General features: G+C 46.1%; 1 protein-coding gene across 1 annotated transcript in view; it reads left to right on the top strand.

Moving 5' to 3' along the window:
• The window catches only part of MED12L (mediator complex subunit 12L), a 292,633-nt gene that overhangs the window by 5,746 nt on the left and 263,292 nt on the right, over nt 1–23,595 (top strand). The window contains exon 3 of the mRNA XM_032486297.1: nt 21,882–21,986. Within this exon, the coding sequence (XP_032342188.1) occupies nt 21,882–21,986 (105 nt within the window). The remainder of the gene's footprint in view (nt 1–21,881; nt 21,987–23,595) is intronic.

Here is a 23,595-nt window from a genome sequence, read left to right as displayed (position 1 = left end):
GTGCCCTACGTTGGCCTTAGAGGTCCCACCTGTCCAGCCCTCGCTCATTTCCACAGCCACTGCCTGTGGCTTTGCGTGCTAGGCTCCATCACTTACTGCCTGCTTGACTTAGATTGGTCATGTGGAATGGGGTTCATGTTTGTTCCTACCTCATGGGGTTGCTGGGAAGATGAGACTTGGCACACAGATGGCACGCGTCAGCTACTATTAATATGACCCCTCCCTCGTTAAATGATCCCAGGCTGCCCATTGTACTTAGAATAACATCCACAAGACCCTGCTTTTGGAGATATGGCCTCTGATCTGAGGGCAGGGACTTTTGAGTTGCTGCTTCCTGACTTGCTCAGCCACCTCCTGGCTGTGCAGTGGGACCACAGGCCACCTCTCCTTCTAGCCGGCCCAGCTCCTTCATGACTGGGTTCCTGTCCCTGCAGTCGTGTTTCCTGTCATTTACTTTTAGGGACTCCCTGGCATGGAGGCAGACCTGATAATCCATCTTCTCTCATCCTTGTTCGTTCATTATCTTGTGTTACTATGTTTTGTAGTGCTTGTCACTGTCAGAAACTCCCCTTTCTAGGATCCTTATTCTCTCTCTGGTCTGTGTTCCACACTGGGATGTAAGCTGCATGAGAACAGGGGCTTGTCTGGCCTTCACAGTTGTGAACTGCCTAGTACCTGGGATGAGACTAGATGCTCAGTAAATAGTTCTTGAAGAAGTTAATAAAATGCAGAAAGAACTCTTAATGAGCAATTGTGAGTATTTATAACATTTAACTGTCCTAATGCTTGTTTTATTTTAGTAACAATGCCTGTTTTCTTGTAGGCATCTAAAACTCTTAAAACATTAAATGCTTGTTTTAGAGACAGCTGGGGACGTGGGGTGAGGGGAGGTGAAATTTTGTTTCTTAATTATCTTTGAGAGGGAGGATGTTGAAGGTGCCAGGAAGAGAGGACAGGTTGACCAATTGCCTGGGGGAACCAAAAGACAGAGATGGTTAGGGAGCAAGCTTCCCTCAGGGAGGAGTTGGCTGGCCCCAGGGCCCCATCCTGGACCTCCTTGAATAGCAGGGTTCTGGAGGGACATCTGTGTATTTAACTTCTGCCTTCTGAGACCTTAGGCCAGAACCAGTGTAAGAAGCACTGGGTTAGAGGCCATGCTTCTTCCGGCTGCTGACAGGAGTGCTGCCACCTAAACTTTGTAGTTGAGGCAGTGGAGCTCAGGTGGCTCTCATTTCTCAGGATCTGCCAACACCTGCAGCAGCATTGTCAAAAATGCTTGTTAAAAATGCCGTAATGCCCTGCCTCCACCCAAGACCTGCTGAGTCAGAATTTCTGGGAAGGAAGTTGAGGAATTTGCATTTTAAACACACTTTCTAGGTGATTCCTAAACACACGAGGTTTTGAGAACCACTGCTTGAGTTTGTGTCTTTACCTCTAGAGGACTTTTGTAAACCCAAATCCCCTTTATGCCTCCCTGCTCCCCCCACTCGATGTGTTGGAGTCTTCAGACAAATGTGCTATTCAGAGTATTCACATAGTGCAAATGCGTTTAGCAACTTGCCCCTCTGAAGTTGTGTTCTGATGCCTGTGGTTCCCAGCCTGGTTTTCTATCAGCTCTGCGTGCCTTGGGCTTGAAATATCCACAGCTCCCTTCTGCGTGCACTTGGCTAAAATGGGGCGTAGTGGGGCAGCTCTTGATTTGCCCCATGAGCATGTTCTTTGAACTTGTTCTGGCCTACAGAGTTTTATGTTCTGTCGCGGGCCTGGGCTCTCAGCTCGGCTCTTTGGAGGCTCAGGACAAGCTGTTTCTCTGGGGTGCAGCCACCATCCTTTAGCCTGTTGGATGTTTCACTCAGGCTGGCCCCTGAAGAGACAAAATGTGATTCCTTAGGAAGCTGGAGGACCAGGAAGTGAGGTCTGGAAGGCAGACTGCCTTGGGTGGGCCCTAACTAGGAGAAGAGGCTGACCGGAGTCCTGGGATTTTAGTTGAACCAGTTAGCAGGGCCTCTCGTGGGTGTGATGACAGAGCAGGAGTAGGAGAATGGAGTAAGGGGAAGTTGGAAGCTCCGAAAAGTTGGGATGTATTTCTCCTGAACCGCTCCTTTAATGAGGTTCTGAACCCCAGTTGTGAGGCTTCTTGACAGACTGGGCAGGGGTTAGAGAAGGTGGAGGAATCCATAAGGAGAGTGAACATGATGGAAGGTTCCCTTTCCCAGTGTTCTCTGAGCAATGTGATACAGGGAGCTGGGGGACTCAGCCTGCAGCAGGGCTGACCTCCGAGTCTGAGAGGGAAAGGCCCTGGGTGGGGGCAGGGAAGAGATCCAAGGGAGGTCCTGAGGGAGGCGCTCTTACACAGCCCTCCCTGAGAAGGGAACATGGACACCTTTGGACTTGTAGTTTGTCTTTAGATAACTTCTGGAGCTGGGGGATGGCGACAAGGGAGTTTATTATACTGTCCTCTCTACTTCTGTTTTGGAAAATTCACATTAAAAAGAAAAAAAGTCATGTTACGAAACAGTGTGATTTCTTTTTAAGAAACATATATGTCTGCATAACCTGGAAGGATGATCACCCGCATGCAGACAGGTGCTGTCTCTTGAGGATGGGTTTAGGGGTGATTTTTATTTTCTTTTTTGTACTAATCTGTATTCTGCCCTGTAACAGTAAGTGTGCACTGCCATTGTCATTAGAGGAAGTAACTTAAAGAATAATTATTAGGTAACTTTGATTGGGTTGATAGGAAAGGCTCTTTGTTGGTTCCAAACCAAGTGAGAGCGCTTTTAGCCAAGGTTTAGGCAGAGGGATCTTGAGGGTGTGGTGCAGGCACTCATGGTGTGGTGGTGGGGGGGTCAGGGTCAGTACGTGAGCGTTCCAGCTCTGCCGCTTGGGCTGTGTGGTTTGGGGCGCTGTGCCATTTTCTTCGCCTGTGATCTGGGGAGAACTATACCTCATCATCTAGAGTGTTTTAAATGTGAAGGTGCACTGTAAGCTTCATTTTGTTACCAGATGTGAGGTGTAAATTCAGTGGCGTACCAGAGCAAGCTTGTACCAGCTGATTATTAGAATTTTAGGAATTTTGTGAGCTGATTAACGTCACGCTGGTAGCCTGAAATCTGGCACAATGGAAGTATTTACACCAAGGAAATTGGCAAATGCTCCAGATGAGGGGTTTTTGTTTTGTTCTAGTTTTTTTGGAAAGCTGATTATTAAACACTTACCGGCACAGTGCTGGGGACAGTTGTATGTGCCAGAGACATTGGCTGCTTCATTGTCATTCTTATCCCCGGTTTCTCCTACCCGCTTCCCCCCTACCCCCCACCCCCCCCAAATTTTTTTTTTAAGCCAGATCCTCACTTTCCTAGCCTCTCTTGTAGTTTGGAGTAAACATGTGACTTATTTCTGGATAGAGATTTAATGGAAATCTGCTTTGTGACTTCTGGAGAAGAATATTTTTCCTTGCTGAAAAAATACAGGCATGGGAGAGAGTGTCCTTTCTTAATGCCCTGATAGCTCCTTAGTTTCCTATCTTTGGGAAATTAAAAGAGGATATGATAGTTGGAGCTAGGGCACCTGTCTTGTGACCATGAGGCAGCCTATGGATGAAAAGTGGAGGTGACTGAGTGGCTTTATGAAATTGCTAAGCTACTGAACTGACCTTGGGACCACCTCTCCCTGGATTTCCTGTTAACTAAACAAGAGATGTCCACATGGTTCAACTGTTGTCGGACCATTTGTCCATTTCTTGTAGCCGAAAGCATTCTAATGTTGTCATGGCACTTCCCATTTTTATTTTGCCCCCCACCTTCAAATCCTCACAGTGTAAGCCTTTTTCCCCCCCAGGGAATACACATTCCCAGGACTCTCCCACCCTCTGGCTTCATGAGTCTAGCAAAAGGTAAAGATCCCCTGCATCTTGTCCATTTGGTGGTGGCTTCTGCCCAGGGCCTGTCAGAAGCTGAGGGGAAGTGGAAATGGCTCCTTTATTTATTTCCATTTCTGGCAGAAGGAGTTCTGGTGGGAAGGGATGAGAGCCCCGTTCTGTTTTGTTTGGAGAGGGCGGTTTTGTGGGTCTGTACCATTTTGAGGGGAACTAGGTGTGTTGAGAGCTGGAAGGGAACTTAGAGATGGGTTGTTCTGACTTTCTCAGGGGATGCAAACAGACGTTGAGTCCCAAGGAGGTTGAAGTGACTTGTTGAGGCGGATCTCAGCCAAGCAGTTATGTGCCCTGATTTGTTCTTGCAACTTACTCGTCCTCCCCTCTGTACACAGCCTCTGCTTCAGGTAGGCACCCTCGTGTTGCCCTGGCAATGAGAGCCACTCCACATGTTAGGTCGCCCAGTGCCTCTGTGACAGCTGGGGACTGTTCAGCTTGCCACTTATTCCGTCTTCTCAGAGCTTGCCAGAATCTTGTGTGGTGTCTCTGGGGCAGAGGGAAGAATACTCTGGAAGAATACTCACTCTTGTCTCCCTGTTGTTTGGTGGGAGGTTCCCAGCCCGCTCCACGGCTTCTGGCGCAGACAGCTCCGGCATTGGTGTTTGTGGAGCTATGATAAAGGGATCCCCTTAGGAGATGCGAGGGCCTGAGAAGAGGAGAAAAATTTGAGCCCCTGGGTTTTACTTGTGGTGTTCCGAGGGAAGCATCACTGTTACCCACACCAAGCTGATTCCATCCTTCAGTCACTGCTGCTGAGCACCTTGTAGACACTGCCAGCTGTGGCTTCATGAGGATGGGGCTTAAGTCTTGTATTTCCTACTGTGTCCCTGCCTTTGAGCACAGAGCCTGGCCCATACTTCGGACTCAAAATGTCTTTTATGAATGAAAGAGTAAACAAATGCGAAGAGCGCAGGATATAGTCCTGGGCCCCTGAAGACTTCAATACAGATCACTGGTTTTCATCTGGGGGTGGTCAGCCCGGGGACATTGGCAGTTTGAAGACATTTTGGGTTGTTGCAACTCGTGTGTGTGTGTGCATGTGAATCAGCTGCTGCTGGCACCTAATAGGCATAATCCAGGGGACGTTGCTAACATTCTCTAGGACTCCTGACGGCCCCCCACAACAAAGGATTGTCTGGCCTCATGTGTCAGTGGTTCCCAGGTTGAGAAACCCGTGTGTGGCGGGAGTGCGAGACCTGTAAATAAGGAGTACAATGTTTCAGATTCTCTGAGAGGAATGTGCAGTGTGTCGTGGAGGCAAGAGGGAGTGACCCACTTTTTGACAGGACCTCTAGAGGAAGAGATTTTTGAGTCCTGGACTTGGAGGATGCGTAGGAGTGGATGGAGTTGAAGATGTAGAAGGTGGCTCCTTCCGGGAAGAGGGAGCAGGCCAGAAGGAGCTTGGGGTGTGCTGTGGGCCTGAGGTGCAGTGTGGGGTGTGCAGGGGGGAGCCGGGTTGGAGTGGGAAGGAAAGGCGGGGTTCAGTTATGGGGTCCTTTGTGCGCTGTGTGGAGGCATTGGGATATTCTGGTAGAAGCCATGAGGTACTGCTTAAGGGCATCGTGGGAGTGAGATTTAAGATGACCAAGGGTCACAGTTTGAGGGGACAGTGCCTCAGAGGGTCATGTTGAGTCAAAAAGCCTCACTAGCTGGGTGTGGTCGCTGACGTTCCAGGCCTGGGCGTCGGTGTGTTAGTTTCTCATGGCTGCCGTAACAAGTTACCACAGACCTGAAACAACGGAAAAGTCTTCTCTCGCCGCTCTGGAGGCCAGCCGTCCGGGGGTGCAGGTCAGGCTGCACTCCCTCTGGAGCCCTGGGGAGAGCGTTTCCTTTCCTCATCCAGCCTCTGGTGGTGCCGGGCATTCTGTGGCTTCCTGGTGGCCACATCTGTCTTATTTCTGCCTGTGTCTTCACGTGGCTTTCTTCTCTGGGTGTCTGTTCTTCTCTGTGTGTGCCTTATAAGGACTCTTGTTAATAGATTTAGGGCCTACCTGCATAATCCAGGATAATCTCATCTCAGGATCTTTAACTTAATTACATCTGTAAAGGCCCTTTTTCCAAATAAAATAACATTCACAGGTTTCAGGATTTGATCAGGATATCTTTTGTGGGTCCTTTTGGTCTGCAGGGCTTGGTTAGAAAGAGGAGGAGAGGATTTAGGAGGAAGGTTATCAGGATAGCAGAATTGACAGAGTGGATGTGTAAGGTCAGAGGGGTGAGTGCAAGGATGTACCAATAGTATTAGCTCAAGCCAGTGGTTCCCACAGTATCTGATCTTAGACTCCTTTATAATCTTAAACATTTTTGTGGATCCCATAGTGCTTTTATATAAGTTATATCTCAGTATTTACTGTATTAGAAATTAGACATGAGAAATTTTAGAAATACATATTCATTTGAAAATAATAAACCAATTTTATATTTAAAATGTTTTCTTTAATGAACAATAGCTTTTTTCAAACAAAAAATAATGGAAGGAGTGGCATTATTTTACATTTTTGCAAATCTCCTTAATGTCTAGTTTTTCATATCTAGTTCTACATTTAGTCTATCACAGTATGTTGTTTTGGTTGAAGAATATGTAGAAAATTTGGCCTCACAGATATGTAGTTGGAAAGTTCTTGGGAACCAGAGGGATCTTGGACATGAACACTGGCTCACACAGTTGGGTAGGTAGATTGATGGTTGTCCCCAAACTAACACTGGGAACAAAAGAACTTGTTTAGTTTTTTTCCAGGAATGGGTAAGGTGGGGAGAGAATGAGTTCAGTTCTGAATATTTTCAGCTTGAGATGCATCTGGGGAATCCTGATTGAACTGTACAGGAGTAGTAGAAATCTGGATTTGGGTGTGATACGTGCATGGATAACTGAGGTCGTGGCTGTGATGACCTGTTGAGAGTGAACAGAGAGATGGAGGAGCAGGCAGACTCTGAGGATGGAACTTCCCAGGGCTGGGCTTCCTGGATCCTGGCAGCAGGGCCTCCGAGGAGGGCAGTTGTCAGGGAGATAGGTGTTGGGGTGATGAGTGGTCCAAAGGAGGGCTGTCATCTCCAGGGGCCTCCTCTCAGATTGGCAGTTTCCTTCTTCATGACCTTTGCGCGTCCAAGTGCTTCCTGCTGCCTGGTTGTCTGCTCTTTGTCCCTGCAACCTGACGGTTTGCTCCTTAGCACTCAGCGGTTTGTGTTTGATTTCTTTGCTAGCTGCTCTTGTCCTCCAACCAGCATTAAGTTACGAAGCAAGGACCATATCCTTTTTATCCCTCATTGTTAACCGGAGGCAAAGAAAGGGTCTGGGATATGATAGGGATTAAATAAACATTCATTGATGGGCCTGGTAATCAGGCAGTCATTATTAGCAAGTGGTTCTTAGAAGCCCTGTACAGGGCATGGGGATTGCCAGCAAGTGTAAGACATGGTTCTCACCCTTGAGGAACTTTGAGTGGAGGGATAGTATTTCTGTGTTCAGAGCACTGAAATCATTAAGAGGTTCAGTTGGGGTGGTGGGAACCATTGAGGGAGGAGTCAGCTCTCTTGAGGATTAGAAAAGTCTTCAGAATGTTTTTCAAGTGACAAAGCCTCCTGGGCAGAGGGTATCAGCACAGGCATAGAGACAGAAAATGAGACACGATCTCTGGAGGAATTGCAGATAGTTCAGTACAGCAAGAGCGTTTGAATCATAAACTTGAATGTGTCTGTAGATTTTGGGGGCTGTTGAGGAAGAGGAAGAGATGAGAAGTGCTGGAGAGAGAACTACCGTCTGCTGGAGCAAGGCTGGCTTCGTCCTGGGGCCAGGGGACTGAAGTCCCCTGGGGAGTGACACCTTGGTGTTATCAATTGCTGCCTCAGAAAGGAGAGGAGCTAGGACTTATCCAGGACTCCCTGTCTACCTTGAATTTCCTACGACGATTTCCAGAGTCAGTTTGAACATGCAAAGGTTTTCCTAGGCAAGAAGAAACTCAGCCTGCAGCCTGCATCGAGCGTGCCACAGCTCAGCGATGCAAATGCTGCCTTGTTGTCAATTAAAATTTGGTGGAATTTGCGGCTTTCCTTTTCCAGCCGTTTCATTCATGGATTAATCTAATGAGGTTGTTGCGATTAGGACCATTTAAGGCACTGGCAGCCGTGAAGAACTAACAAAAATGTATTTTGTCTGAAGTGTCACTGGAAGTTTTTGCTAAGATGCTGGTTTACATAAAGGTATAGAGGCTCTGTCAAAATTATGTCCAAGGCAGTGCTAAATAATTAATCTTTCTCCTGAGTACTGCGAAGGAGGTTAATATTAACATTGCTTAGGTTTTGTTTTTTTGTTTTTGTTTTGCTTTGTTTTTTTAAGCTCTTCACAGTGCTGTGCTAGTAGACAGTATGGAAAATATTTTTGGTGTCAGAGCTGTTTTTATTCTTCGGTCAGTTTTAGACTAAATGTCAACTCTTTCTTTTGGGAAAAAAAAAGATTGTGAATTGGAGACGTTTACATTTGAACGACTCTTATGAGATCTGCTCTTAAGTAAATAAACAATCGAAGTGTTTTTGAAGTTATATTTTCATTTACTTAGTACCTGATCTGTGCCTCCCACTGCACTCAGGGATGTGGGGGTGTAGAAAAGAAATAGAAGTCTGCTTCTGTCCTCTCTGGAACAGTGCTTCTCAAAATATCTGTGGTGAAGGACCAGTATTTTTAAAATTAATTTTCAATCTGTTGCAGACTGATATAAATGTGTGATAAAAATGAATTACTAGAAAAATGAAATGCTGCTTGAATGTAGCTGCGATATCAAGTTGCTATGAAAGTTTCAAGCACTTCCTCTCCATTTCTGCAATATTCTTGTTGAGAACCCGTCACAGTTTCAGACTACAGTCTGAGAGCACTGCTCTGGAAATTAACATCAGGTTTACTGACGCACATACAATTTAAAAGATGACTAACGTATTAGTTTTTGTTTATTTTTAAATCGAGGAACAACCTATACGGTGTATAAAGTGCCTCATGACATCAGGATAGCCAGTGCCGATTGTATTGGTGATACTGAGTGCTTTACGTGTTTGGTTTTATGCCAGCCTCACAGACACCTCTCAGGTCGGTACTGTTATCTCCTTTTCACAGATGAAGAAACTGAGGCGAGGAGGGGAGGGGTCACTCGCTTGCCTAAGGTCACTGAGCTGCACAGTGATGGAACTGGAGTTGGACTTCTGAGCCCGTGCTATAACCATTCCACTCTATATATAGTGAGGCTAAAAATGCTGCGTGAGTTCAGAAAAGAGAGGGTTGGAATACTTAGAGGTCTCATTGGAGGATGCAGGGTGTGAGGGGCAGGACCCCAGGAGTGGGGTTAGGTTGCACCTTTCTATCCTAAGAAAGAGCTGAAGGTAGGATGAGTGGTTGGGGAGGAGAGGGAGAGGGGCAGGGCCTCTGCTGATCAGGCTTGGAGTCCTGGCAGATTGGGGCGTGGGGGGCGATGATGAGCTCACGAGGTCCTGCTGTCAGATTTATCTCACTAGCTCATGCCTAATAAATCTGGAGGGGGAGAGAGTGGAGTCGGGGAGGCTGCGAGGGAGGTGGCTGTAGTAACCAAAGCATGAAGTAAAAAGAGCCCGACCGATCAGGGCTTTAAATAGGGTTGGAGAAGAAGAATTGGCAGTCGGTGACAAATTGGTCAAAGGAAATGAAGAAGAGAGGAGTGCAGAAAATGTGTCGGTTTCTTGGACGCTGTTCAGCTGGGATGGTAGTCGGTCCTGTTGCTTGAGCATCTCACAGAGACACATTTTTGTGCTCAGCCTTTAGTGATGTGACAGTTATCTAGGATTACTTGATTGCTGGATTGGAATGAATATTCAGACTCCCCTCCCCACTCACCTCACTCATCTTGTGATTTCTGGCGTGAACTGGTTTACTTGAAGGTCTGACGACTCAGAGGGCTTTGATTGATACCACTGGTCCCCTGCTTTAAATCTTGCCTTCAATACCTGTTATTCACCTCCTCACGGGCCGTTTTGGGGCTGGTTAATCATTAGAATGGCTTGGAAGGTTGGCTGAGCTCCATGGAGGAGGTGGGGCTGAGCAAGCCTCCCGAAAATAAAAAGGGTGGAGGCTGAGAGGTGTTAACAGGTTAACTTTCAGATGGCATTTTCGGAGGCGAACTCGCGGACATTTGTTCCCTTAGCTCAAAATTGTAGGCTTAGCCTCTCTGTTTCCGAGTAAACAAATGAACAGAATCACCACCACCACCACCAAAAAAGAGAAATCCCCAATCTCTCCCAGGCAGGAGGAAGGGTGTTCTGCAGGCTTACCTGACATTCTCTGCATCTGGCTCAGCCCCGGCCCCCAGGAACGTCCGCAGTGCCTTTGGTAGGAGCCGCACAGCGCGTCTTCCTGCAGGCGTGCGCCCCTCGGGGCTCCGGGGCATAGTTAGGTGTGGGGTGGAGGTGAACGCAGGAGCCAGGTTAGCGGGCAGCATGAGCAGTTCACTGGGCAGTTAGCTTTAGAGGACAGAAACCAAGGCTCACATTTATTTTTTTCTGCCCTCGGACCACCTAGCACAGTGGGAGAGATTCAGGACTAAGTGAAAAATACGATTTACAGGAAGATTTTATATTAAGATGCAATTACAGTGCAAGACTTGTGTGGGACAGTGGCTGATCCGAGCAATGGGGGCTCCAAAGAGAAAACTGTCTTCTGAGATTGCCTTAAATACAGTTCTGGGCAGGATCAGCTATTGACACCTTAAGTCCCCTTTCCTGCTTTATGTTTATGCAGATCTAAAAGTTCAAGTATTTTGCTCTGGCAGTTTTCCTACAATTTTTTTTTCCTGAGAGCCACATCCAGGTGTTTGATATCGGAGGGTGTCATGCATTTGAATGGGATTTGAATATGAATTAATGGGCTACAATTATTTAGATAAGAGTGGAATAAATGCTAAGTGTATTTGGATATAATTTGAATCAAGGTCTCTCCCACTTCCAGATGGTGAGGAGGGCCTGTCTCATGGTTAAAGATGAGGGAGGTTCTTAAGGGGAGTTGGGCCCCCCTGAGAGCTGCGTGTGTTTGGCCCATCATCCTCTGGACATTTCCATCCATCCACTTCATCGGAGAGTTACTGAGTACCCAGACGTGTGTGTGGTGTGGGCATGTATGTGCTGGCTGCACAGAAGATCGTAATGAAAATGACAGCGCTGGCCCCATTTTTGAAGTACTCAGTGTATACCTGTTACCGTGCGGAGTGCCTCACATGTGACTTTCTCTTATTCTTTACAGCAGGCATGTGAGGTCGTTGGCGGTCTCTCCCTTTCACCCAAAAGAAGGGGAGCCAGGATTCCAGTTTCGATGTGTTAGACTCATACTGACCTCCTCGAGGATCTCACCATCTTGGAGAACACTGGGTCTGTTGGGGTCCCGATTCTCACATGGCCGCTTAACCATTTCACTCTGCAGGCTTCAGCCTCAGCTTCTCACCCTGTAAGTGGGGACGCATCCTGCCTGAGTTTGGGTCTGCTGAGGACGGGTGTGAGTATGCCGCGTGAAGGCCAGGGAGTGGTGTTATGGCCAGGATCTCCTTTTCTTCTCTTTGTGCCTGCTGCTCGGTACAGGTGTGGAGATAGGACTGGCTGTTTTGTGTTGAGCTCATATCCTTTGGGTTTTGTCTAGGTCCCCACTGTTAGTGATTGATGGCCTGCAGGTGTGGTGTGGGTGGAGGGATGAATATTAATAGCCATGTAGACGAGGGTGGATGTGTAAAGAGCTGAGTTTCAGTTGGAGTCTTGATGCAGATGTGGCTGGTGTTAGAGATGTTGGGGGGGGGGCGGGGGGAAATGCTAGGAGAGTTTCCCTGCGTGGCCTGGCCCCTTCCCTTGGCTCTTTTCAGGAGGCTGGTGGCAGTGTTTTCTCTTACAAGTATTTTGGCTTCCTTGGGGAAACAACTCCCTACCCCCTTTTTTAACTTCAAACAGCTATTAAGTGACCCATCAGATCAAACAGAAATCAGTGCCTGTTGCTGTGGTGCAGGGGCTGGGGGTCCCCTTATACAGAGCCGAGTGATGCTGCTTTTTGTCTGGTCGTAGACTCCTCAGTGATGGTCCTCTTGCTGCTGCCAAATGGCCTGGATCCTGATTTTAGAAAGTAGTCTTGCCGTGACGGGTTGAGCAGAGCTTCCCCTCGCCTTGCCTCTACAGGTATGTTTTAAGGCTGCTTTAACAAAATGCCATAAACTGGTTGACTTAAAACAATGGAGATTTATTCTCCCTCAGTTCTGGAGGCAGGGCCACCCCTAGATGGTTCTTGAGAAGGAGTGGTCTTTCCTCCTCCAGCTTCTGGTCACCCCAGGCTTTCCTTGGTTTCTGGCAGCATCACTCGGATCTCTCCTCCATCTTCACCCTCATTCAGTATGACCTTATCTTGATTATATCTGCACAGACCCTATTTTCAAATAAGGTCACAGGTATAGGGGTTAGGACTTTGACCTACCTTTTTGGGGTACACGATTCAGTGCCTGTAGGGCCTGTCTCTAGACCCATCTCCACACATACTTGGCTGGGCTGGTACTGGACCTTGCCTTCTGGGTCCTGGCTCAAGAGATCCTGGGTCCCCTCCTTTTTGCTCAGGAACTTCAAGCCATCTGCCATCTCCCTCATCTCCTGTTATCTTCAGCTACTCCCTTCACTGGATCCTTTCTGTGCTATTAAAACTTGACCCCATCTTCCCATTTCTCTCCACATCTTTCTCCAAACCTTCCCCCAAAGGCTCCTGTGTCTCACTGTCTCCTTCACCTCCCACTTCTTCCTCTGCTGCTTCAGTCAGGCTCCTGCCCCCGTCATCCCACCGAGCCATCCCCCACTCAGGGTGCCAGTGGCACCACATTCCCTGCACTTGCACCTGTTGCCCCCTCCTCTGGTCAAGCAGCATCTTCCCTCAGCTCCCGAGGTAAAGCGCTCCTGGCTTCCTTCCCTGCACCCTGGCCACGCCATCCCAGTCTCTGAAGGCTTTTCTTCCTCTGCCTGGCCATGAAGTCAAATTGGATGTTCCATGGGGTCTGTTGTAGGCCGTTGGCGCTTCTCACTTACCCTCTCCTCGGGTGAGCTCAGCCCTCCCCCTGCCGACCCCCGGCTCAGTTACCACCTACATGCAGACAGCTCACTACTTGATGACTCCAGCCTCGACTTTCTCGGCACTCTACACTGTACATCTAAGTGTCTATAAGAAACATCTTGTTTTACCAGCTACCTCAACCTTACATTTAAAACTGAACTTGTGATCTGTTCCTGTTTCCTCTCCAAAACCCCCAACATTACTGTTCCATCTTAAGAGATCTTGCTGTCCCAGAAGTCCAGGGGACATCCTCGATGGCCTCACTCTTTGTCATCCCATCCAACAGGTCACCAAAAGCCCTGCTGAGTAGCTCCCCTAAATATCCCTCCACGCTTCACCTTCTCTCCACTTCTGTCACCACCGTCTTGGTCCTAGCTACTGTCATCTGATGTCTCGGCTCCTAAGAGAGCCTCTCACTGGTCCCCATCACTTTGCCTCTGGGCCCCCTATTTGGTCTGACCGGCTCCAATCAGATGTCCGCACTGCGGACCTATTCAGGTTGGATGCTGTCGCCCCGCTGCATAAAACCCTCTACTGTTCTTGTAAAGGCTGAAGTCCTTCACTTGGTCCACAAGACCCTGTGTATTCTACCCACACACTGCTCATTCTCACCTCACACCTGCCTCCCTTCTGCTCCTGCCAGGACCGTGTTCTTTCATTTTCCCAGCCTGCAGCTTTTACACATGCTCTTCTGGAAGAGAGAGTGTGTTGGGCACACGCGTGCCTGGGATTGTTTTTATGTCTTCCTAATGAATTGACCCTTTTGTCATTATGATATGCTCCTCTTTATCTTTGCAGTGCTCTTTATCTTGAAGTTTACTTTATCCAATATTAATATAGCCACTCCAGCCCTCTTATGTTCGTCACTTGCATGCTATATATCACTTTCCATCAATTTACTGTCAACTTATCTGTCTTAAAGTACAGCATTTGGCTGGGGTTTCCTTCCTTATCCAATCTGACAATCTCTGTCTTTCAATTGGAATCTTAGCCCATTGACATTCAATTAGCATTTAATGTAATTATTGATATGGTCAGATTTATTTACCATTTTACTTTCTTCTGGATTATTAAACTATGTTAAGAAAGAATGAATTTATCTAATGACATTTTCATTTACTTCTTCACTTCTTTTATTTAATTTTTTTTTTTAGTGATTGCTCTAGGAGTTATAATACACAGCTCTAATTTTTCACAGTGTCTGTAGAGTTAATATTGTATCACTTCATGCAAAATTTCAACCTTGCTGTTGTAAGGGTCCTCCTCTTAACCTAGTTAACTCTTATTTCAGACTCAGGGCTCGGCTCAAAGGCCACTTCTTCAGGGAGTTTTTTCTGACTTCTCAGATTAGGTTAAGCCCCTGTTACGTGCGTTCCGAGCAGGCAGTACTCTTCCTTGGGGCATTTGTCACACTTGCAATGTGCTCACTACGGAGTCCCCAGCACTTTGTACAGTGCCGTGTACTTAGTTGTTTGTTGATTAAATGAAGGGAAGTCCTGAGTTGTGGTTTGAAGATGCAGAAGATTTCATGTGCACTCCAGGGGGTGGGAATGGCCTTGTGTAAGGCTTAGAGGCTGAAAAGACAATGTATATGGGAAGGAATATAACAGTCAAGTAGCTTAAATGAAAGTTAAAATATATATATTAAAAAAAAAAGCTCAACTGCTTATACTAGTAGCCGCCATTTATAGAGCTCTTGATATGGGGCCAGGCACCGTGCTAAGGCCTGTACGCTTGTCTTATGGAACCTCAGCCCCGCGAGTTATTTTTGTCACGTGTTGACCGCAGCAGCTGAGGTGCAGAGAGGGCGGTTCCCCTGTTCGCTCTCATAGGTGAGGGCTCTTCGTTCAAACTCAGGTCTCTGCGGTTCTAACACCCAGAAGGGAAGTGAGACTGGGAAGCGGAGCCTGATTGCTCACGGCGTCCGATGCCCGTCCCGGGTAGTTGGGTTTGCGTGACTGGAGTTAGGGGCAGAGGAGGCCCACAGGTGTTACTGAGGATCTGCAGAGTGCTGTGCTAGGTGCTCCTATTCTTTAACTCCTTCTGGGAAATTAAAAAAAAAAAAGCCTCTGAGGCTCTTGAATTGGGGAGCACAGAAAAGAAAACCTGTTTCAGGAAGATTCATCTGGGGCCAGTGGGCCGGCTGAACTCAGGCGAAGGTCTAGACGGAGGAGGAGGGTGTGTGAGGGGCCATGGCCTGGGCCTGCTGTGACAGTGGCTGCTGGTTATGTGGCTGTGTAGTTTTAAAAGAAAGAATAGATCTGAGACACATTTTGGGAGAAGTATGGCTGGAACTGGTTAATGATGAGGTGTGAGGAGAGAGAGATTATTCCTTCTTCTCTTTTGTACCTGCTAACTCTGAAGTGTTGCCTGAAGACTGTTTATTGCCTGTGTCCACAACGGGCATTATCACAGCCTCGCTCCTCTAACGGATTTACAGACGTCCTCAGGGGTCTCAGAGAATGCTTTTCTGGGAAGGAGGTGGACAGGGCTAGGGAAAATAGTTATATAAAGCTGTTTTTTAAAAAAAAATTGTTGCTTTGGCTAAGACCCTAACTAACACAGCCTGCCTGACTAGTGCCTAGAGGGACGGACGTCTTTCTACTTCTGTGGCACTGTCACCCTGGTGGACGTTTCTGTCCAGTCCATTGACAGTCATTGAGTTAGTTTGTTAGATGCAAGTAGGTGACTGAGGAAGTCAGGCATCTCTGCATATGTTCTGTACGGTAAGTGAGAAGTCTGGGGGTTAAGTATGTGTGCACATGCGTGTGTGCACCTGAGTGTGTATTACTTGCTTTTGAGATGGTCACTGAAAGCTGTGCTAACCTATTTTTTTCCTTCGAGTGAGAAGGAACTTAACCCATTTCCAAACTAGGATCACAATGTTTTCACTTTCCTAATGAAACATTTTATTGAAATTGAAAGATTGCTTTGAAAGTGATCCAAAAAATAACATCATTCTCTGAAGTTCATGGTAAATGTGCGAGATTGATGAATGCATTTGGAATTCACCCAAAGTTTCGAAGGTCTGATTTTTGTATCAGTATAGAACACGAAAATGCAGAGTGAACGCTGGTCTTCCACGTGAACATGGGCCAGTTTCTAGGCTTTTGTCTGTCTGCCTCTGAGTACCTGCCTCCCTCAGATTGCTTTAAGGCTTATTATTTCCGTTGAAGTCAATGACAAGAGGTGGGAGAGTCCTCCTGTGTTGAGGTTACTTTGGGCCTGATTCTGTTTTAAACCTGTTGATCTGGTGGAGCGCTGCCCTAGACCCCCAGGCGTGGACTGTGAGTTCATGTTCTCAGCTAGCGTTGCCCCTTGACTGAGTAGATGTTTGGTTTCACGCATGTGTGTACAGTGTTTTGCCCCCGGTGCTGTAATGATAAACAAAAACACTTAAAACTCGCTGAATTCATGGCTGGCAGTTTATTTCTCTTTGTTCTCCACATTTTACAATGGGAAAATTTTCAGCCTTCAGTCAGGAGTTCTTTTTACTGGAAAGCGTTTGGCACTGCTGATCCCGTGCCCAGAGCACAGGCTTCTGAGTAAGACCCTGATTAATGGTTGGGTGTGTCCCCAAGTTTTGGGGGGTTTTAGTTGTCTCATCTTTGCAAATAGGCAAAGTAGCAGCTGATGGTTCTATTTTTTATAAGACAGGTTGACTAGATGTAGCAAAACAAGTTTAAATCTTCTGTTAGGACCATAGTAAGGATTTTGACACTTAATCTCTTTTATTTAGAAAAATCTTTGAAGAGGGTCAAGGCTAATGCAAGAGGAAGCTATTTGTGTCCCCTGGCTTTGGGATTTTCGAAGCTTGCTGTTTTAAAATCTGGACTCTCTCCCTTCTATTTTTGCTTGATTAGCTTTGCCAAAGGCCTTCAGAGCAAAATGTCATAAGAGTTTGTAGTCTGAGTTCATGTAACACACATCACATCTTGTTCTGAACCCCTCAGTGCTGCCATTAGGTATCCACGTCCTACTTCATTTTCCCAAATTGGATTCTTCACACATCCTGGGGGCAGAGACTTTTTCCTTTAAAAGGGGTCTGTTGGTGTGTTACTGGAGTTTGAGAAACACTGTCTAAACAATAGTAAACACTCTGGAATCTGAATCTTACTCTTAACTTACTGTTTGGATTCTTGCTATCGACTTTCACTCTTTTCAGAAGCTTCATGAAAGTAAACGATCAGCGTGCGTGCGTGTTGTGGTTGTGACGTGCTGGTTCATACCCCCTTTTCACTTAGTTTCTCTGGGAAGGTGACCTAAAGCTTTGTACGAGTAAGCTCTAGCAGCAGCGCCTTCCAGGCTTCCGTTTTAGCCATGTGCTTCCTGATGCAGTTGAGTACTCCGTGGCCCCGTGTTCTTCTTTGTGGGTCTATGAGAAATTAAAGGAGTGAAAGAGAAGCTTCAGGACTTGTTTTCTCCCTCCATCCATGAGTGTGTGTGTGTGGCTTTCTATTTGTACCTTTGGAGTAGGGGGTGTGGCGGAGAGTTCTGACCAGACTTTCCATCTCGGGGGTCAGCTACTCCTGAGCTAAGACGGAGCATCCAGTTTCCTCCTGGTGGTGAGTGTAGCACCGAGGCTGGGCCTGGAAGCCCTGGGTTTCTAGAAAGCTATAAACGCCAAATCTTTACGTCAGTGGTTCTCAAAGTGTGGTCCCTGGATAAGCGGCACTGATCTGGGAAGTTGTTAAAAATTCAGATTCTCAGGCACCGTCCCCACTTACTGAAATGGAAACTCTGGTGGAGGGGCCCTGGCAGTTGGGTTTTAACAAGCCCTTCAGGGGATTCTGATGCATGCAGACGTTTGAGAACCACTGCTCAGGCCAAGGACTTAATTTCCCAGCAGATTTTTTGTATTTCTGTGTGGACCAGAGCTTCAGGTTATCACTTTCTTGAACCCGGAATAAGACACAAACACCAGTAGTAATACAAATTGCTGGCCATTTTCACATAGCGTGGGGGTTAGGAACATGGATTCTTTGGAGTTCTTTACCACTGTATGACCTTGGGTAAGTTAGTGAACCTCTTTGCTTTATTTCCTCGACTGGGATTTGGAGATAATGACAGTAGGAGCTAGCCCTACCCCTGTTTCACAGCTGAGGAAACCGAGGCAGGAACAGTTGTAGAGCGGCAGTGCTGTGGCGCCCTGGGGGCAGGTGGGCGTTGGCTGTCACTGTGATTGCTGCCCTTGGTGGCGGGGCCAGGTGTGCTGGATGTCCTCAGTGTAGACCGATGGGCTCAGTGAAGAATTGTCCTGCGTCCCACTGGACTTTCACATGCGCCACCGAACCTTCATGACTTTTTCTCTCTATCCCAGATAGGAATCTATTTACTTATGATCCCAAAGTATGCTTGTTGTGTGTGTGACTTTAGATACACATTTGATACACACTGAGTCTCTAAGGAACAGGACTATTGTGTTTTAATATATTGGGAGAAGGTTTTATTTTGTTAGCGTGAAGCTTCTACCAAGACTTTTCACCGTTTCAGAAAATTCATGCCATGCTGTTCTTGATAATTTGAAATGGCAAACGGCGCACCTGTATCAGTCTGCTTTTTTGTAGTGACTGCATTATGGTGATTCTAGGTCCAGTAATAAACATTTACCAATTTGTTCATGTCTCCTGGGGCCCCACTTCTCAAAGCTTAATGAGTCCACGCATCACCCGGAGAATTTGTGAAGTTGCAGATTGTGATTGAGGAGGGGGGCAGACATTCTGCGTTTCTAACAAGCTCCCAGGTGGCGCAGTGCTGCTGGCCCGTGGACCACGATTCCTGAGTAGTGGCAGTCTAGGGTGTGTGCTGGAGGGTTTTCTTTTCAAGTACCTGTTTTGTTATACTTACACTTTAAAAAAAAATTTAGAGTGAGGGCATTATATTGATTTTAAAAAATTGGTGAGTTACTGTCTGTGAATTTCATTTCAGACTTGGAAAAAGGGCATTTAAAAATATTTCCTTTTAGGATGGTGCCTTGGGCTTGATGGGGTGACAGCCCCTGCTCTGGAAGGTTAAGTAGTTCTAGTGATAAATCCAAACAGAATTAGGGACTCCGATGTCATGGGGCGGTGATTAAGAGTGTACTTATTTATGTTAATTGTTCAAAACAGGTTATCATTCACTTTTTATTTCAACAAATTATTTTTTAAATGCCTCTGTCTGCTCTGCCAGGCACTGCTTTATGTGTTTGGCATGCATCCGTGAACAAATAAATACCCCTGGTCTCACGAACTTTACCTTCTGGTGGGGGGAAACAGACAGGACACGTCGCAAGTAAATTATGTGGGGTTTTAGGTGAAAAGTGCTATGGATTATTGGAAGGTTAGGAGTGCTCGGGTGAAGGGAATGGGGTGAGCAGTTCCAGTTTCAAATAGGGTCATCAGTTTTCACATTGAGAACGTGAAACTTGAGCGAAGACTTACAGTGGTCAAGGAGTTGGCCATGTGGAAACCAGGGGAAAGAGCGATCCAGGCAGAAGGGGCAGACAGTGCAAAGGCCCTGAAGCTGGAGAACGTCCCGCTGGCACGCTGGAGGAACTGCCGGGAGACCACCGTGGCTGGAGGGCTGAGCAAAGGGGAGTATGGTCAGGGATGAGGTCAGACAGGTGTCAGGGGCCAGGTCACTCAGGGACTTGCAGGACATCATAGGGCCTCTGCTTGTATTCTGAGTTGGGGAGTTATCACAGGTTTTGAGGAGTGACGTGAACTCAAAGTTTTACTAAGCTCCCTGAGGCAGTGGCTTGAAAGTGGCCTTCAAGGGGCAAAGGTAGAAGCAAGGAGGAGGCCAGTTAGGAGCCATTGTGGTGTTCGAGCATGAGGTGATGGTGGCCCTAACCTAGGAAGGCAGTCGTGGTGCTGAGAAGTGGCTGGATTCTGGGTGTATTTTCATGAAACTTAGAAAACAAGATTGGAAAGTTTTTGGGACCCTAGGCTCCCAGCAGGATCTGTGTGGATCCCAGTTTGTGGAAAATCTGATGTGGCTGACAGACCTGCAACCATGGCTCCCTGTTCTTTCCTTCTTGGGATTCCATGTGTGTGTGTGTCGGGGCCAGTGGATCGCAGTCAGTCACAGCGGACCGCTAGCTGAGCTGGGGTTAGTTTAGAGTCGAAAGTGAAGCAGCCCTAAGTGGAACTAACTAGTCCTGAAGGCCTCGCACGTTTCCTCTTGATTCAGCCAGAATGTCTTTTTAGTAAAGACATATGCTTCTACCCAATTAATGTTTCTTGTAATACTCTGATGGTAAAGCAAAGATAAAAATTCAATTTTCTTGTCCCATTCCCCTCGTGATCCCATTTGTCCCTCTTCTTCCTGAGACTCTGAGACTATAGGCGTTTTGTTATTAGCACACTTGCTTTATTTCAGTTGATTGACACCTTCCTGACTTAAAATATGCAATAGGTAGTTTTGCCCTAGATTTCCAAATAATTAATTTGAAAATGTGGGAGCAGTTTGAGATGTCTTCTGATATGTACATGCAACTCATTTTCTGTGCAGATCACGATTCCAGCGACCTTCCGTGCTCAGAGGAGACTTGATTACCATAGTGCTACGTTTTCTGTAGTGGGGTCTTTTGAGAGCTCGCCAAAGCAGTGGCTTGCCGACGTATTAGGCAGAGCACACACGATTAAGTAAAGTGACATGGCACGACTCCAGAAGACCTCCGTTCTCAGCCAAGGTGACCTTTCAGGTGCTATATGTCATTGATGATTTTGGTCTAAGGCTTCCTGCCTAATCATAGCAGGAATTTTTTTGATCAGTTGATTTTTTTTTCATTTTGCACTTACAGCAATTACTTATGAAGAATAGTGTATATCCTCATTCTTGTGCTGTGGCTACCATTACCCCAGCTGTCACTTAAGACCATTTCTTGGCCTGAAGTGAGGGGAGCAGAAGCTAGCTGCATTTACCCAAACCTTTCCCTTTTATTCTTTCAAGTCTGTATCTTGTATCTTGGGAGCTCCAGTTTAGTTCTATAACTGAAGGATCTGGGCAGGGCAAGGCTTTTAAAAAAAAATTTTTTTTAATGCCTTGGGCTATTTTTGATATGTTGTGACCTTGGTAAGAAAAGTTTTCCTTATCTATCCAGTAGGAGATCTTTTAAAAGAGAGTAAAAATTGTGGCTATGTATTTTTAGACCGCATTTTCATGTGGCATTTGTACTCTGGTGCATAGTGTCATGGAAATTTCTCTTCCTAGTCTAGGATCGAGAGGACAGTATTTCATTGCTGCCTTTTTGCCCAGTTACTGTTCGAACTTAGTGAGCCTCACTCTTATCTGTAAGGGGCATGAAGACACATGCTGTCTACCTCAGCATTGCTGAAGATGAAGTGAGCCAAGATGTGTGAGAGAACTTGGCAAGCTCTGAACTTCCTTCAGTTGCAGGCCATGGTGCTGTGTGGTTATCAGAGGCTGTGCCTGGGGACCCTTCATTTCTCTTTTTAACTCACTGTGGGGTCTTGGGTGAGTTGAGGGAACCAGTTTTCTTGAACATAAAATAGAGATGTGCTTAGGGGAGGAAGGGGGTGTCAAACTATGGGCTGTCTAGAAATAACTCTAGTTTGCAGAGTCTGTGACTTTGTTTCTGGGGAGGAGGGGCTTCTCGTTTTTGTTTGTCTCCCCCATCTCCCACTTTATTAGTGAAGAGTTTTCACCTGCAGTCAACAGTTGTTAACATTTTGCCACGCTGGCTTTGTCTCTCTGCACGTTTCATATATTGAGTTTTTAAACCTCTACTTCTGCTTTCCTTGGTGTGCGTTCAACAGTTCTCTTCTACAGAGTATAGCAGCAGAGTTTGCCATTCCTCAGGCTGAGGCATGCTGGCTTCAGTTGGAGCTTTTATATCCTAACTAATCAGTACCTTTTCTCCAACAGGATGAACTTACTGCTGTGAATGTAAAACAAGGCTTCAACAATCAGCCAGCCTTTACTGGAGATGAACATGGCTCGGCTAGAAATATTGTAATTAACCCATCCAAGGTAATGCTAAGTGTTTCCTAAAACTTCTGAAAAAGTACAGGTATGTGAGGCTCTTGGTAGCTAATGTTGATAAATTAGTGTTATTTAAACCAGAGTCCATTTTCGAACCCCACTCCACAACCCCTTGCTGCTGTCCTGCCCCAGCGCCCAGTCAGGAGGCACGCCTGCTTTGGCTGCCCTGTCTGCGTCGTGTGTTTTAGCCAGTTCAGTGCTGCTCTCCAGGGTCCCTCATTTAGTTATTGTTGGGTTGTTTCTTTTTTTTGGGAACCTCATGACTGCCATTTTAGTCCATTTATTTGTCTTAGAGTCTAGTCCTGTACTTTAAACTTGTCTGATTGTTTCCTCAAGGCAGGATTCAGATGAAATATTTTTGGTGAGAAGACTTCGTTGCATATCAGGAGACATGCAATGTTAGTTTGCTTGATTATTGGTTTTACTAAGTTTGATCCCTCAAGGTGGTGTCTGCCATCTCTTTAAACTGCAAAAGTACTCATCTTTTCCTCATAGTAATCTCTCCAGGGTGATACCTTGAGACCATATGAATACCCTATTCTGCAATAAAAAAAAATTGGGGGGGCTGTAGGGGAGGTAATTAGGCTTATTTATGGATTAATTTTTTTTTTAAGTGGAGGCACTGGGGATTGAACCTTGTGCATGCTAAGCACAAACTCTACCACTGAGCTATTATACCCTCCCCCTCCAATAAAATTTTATCCTATGTTTTTAGCATCAATTGATGATTCCTCCTAAATGATTTATTTTGCCTGTGGTTATAAAATGCTGGTTTGGTAGTTACTATTCCTCATACATTTATTAATTGGCCTTCTTTTGTAAAGGACATCCCATTTTTCAGTATCACTTTGAACCCCTGAACTCTTCTAAAGATCTGTTGCATTATCTTCTGTTTTCCTTTTGATGCTCACATTTGGCCAGTGGGAGTACTTTAACCGGTTCTTGGGTCCTTTTGACATCTCCACCATTCTTTGAGCACTTCCTCACTTTTGACACAATAACACAGTCCAGGGCCATCTTGTTCTTTTTCTGCCCCAGTCCAGATCTGGATGCCTGGCTTGCTCATGGCTACCAGAGGGTTGTAACTTCTAGGCCCTGTCAGTGGACAGAGATGGGAAACATACTTAGGTTTTTTTTCTTTTTATTTTCTTCTTTCCTTTCATCCTTCCACCCACCCATCCATCAGTTTTAACTCAGTACCGCAGGGTTTTTTCCTTTTTTCTTTTCCATCATTGTATCTCCTTCCTTTCAGAGTGAGAACCGTAGATCCCAGCAATATCAACATATTTATTCATTTACTCTGCATTTACAATTGCATCGAAAGTTCCAGAATAAACTAAACCAGTATCATTCTAACAACAAAATTACTATGTAAAATTTACAATTGTCCTACCATACTTTCTGTCTTTAGTAGTCAGTGTTGTGTAAAAAAAAAAAATTAAGTCTTTTTTCTGTGTGGTTATGTTAACAATTATATATATATGTACACACAAACACACACATATAAAGTATCTGTTCCTATTTGTATTGTTTTAATTTTTTTTTTTAATGTAAGTACTGGGGACTGAACCCAGGACTTGTGCATGCTAAGCATGCA

This window comes from Camelus ferus, chromosome 1 (genome assembly GCF_009834535.1).
Source record: "Camelus ferus isolate YT-003-E chromosome 1, BCGSAC_Cfer_1.0, whole genome shotgun sequence".
NCBI classification, from domain to species: Eukaryota; Metazoa; Chordata; class Mammalia; order Artiodactyla; family Camelidae; genus Camelus; species Camelus ferus.
The sequence above is the reverse complement of the archived record's forward strand: the minus strand, read 5'-3'. Positions and strand labels throughout refer to the sequence as shown.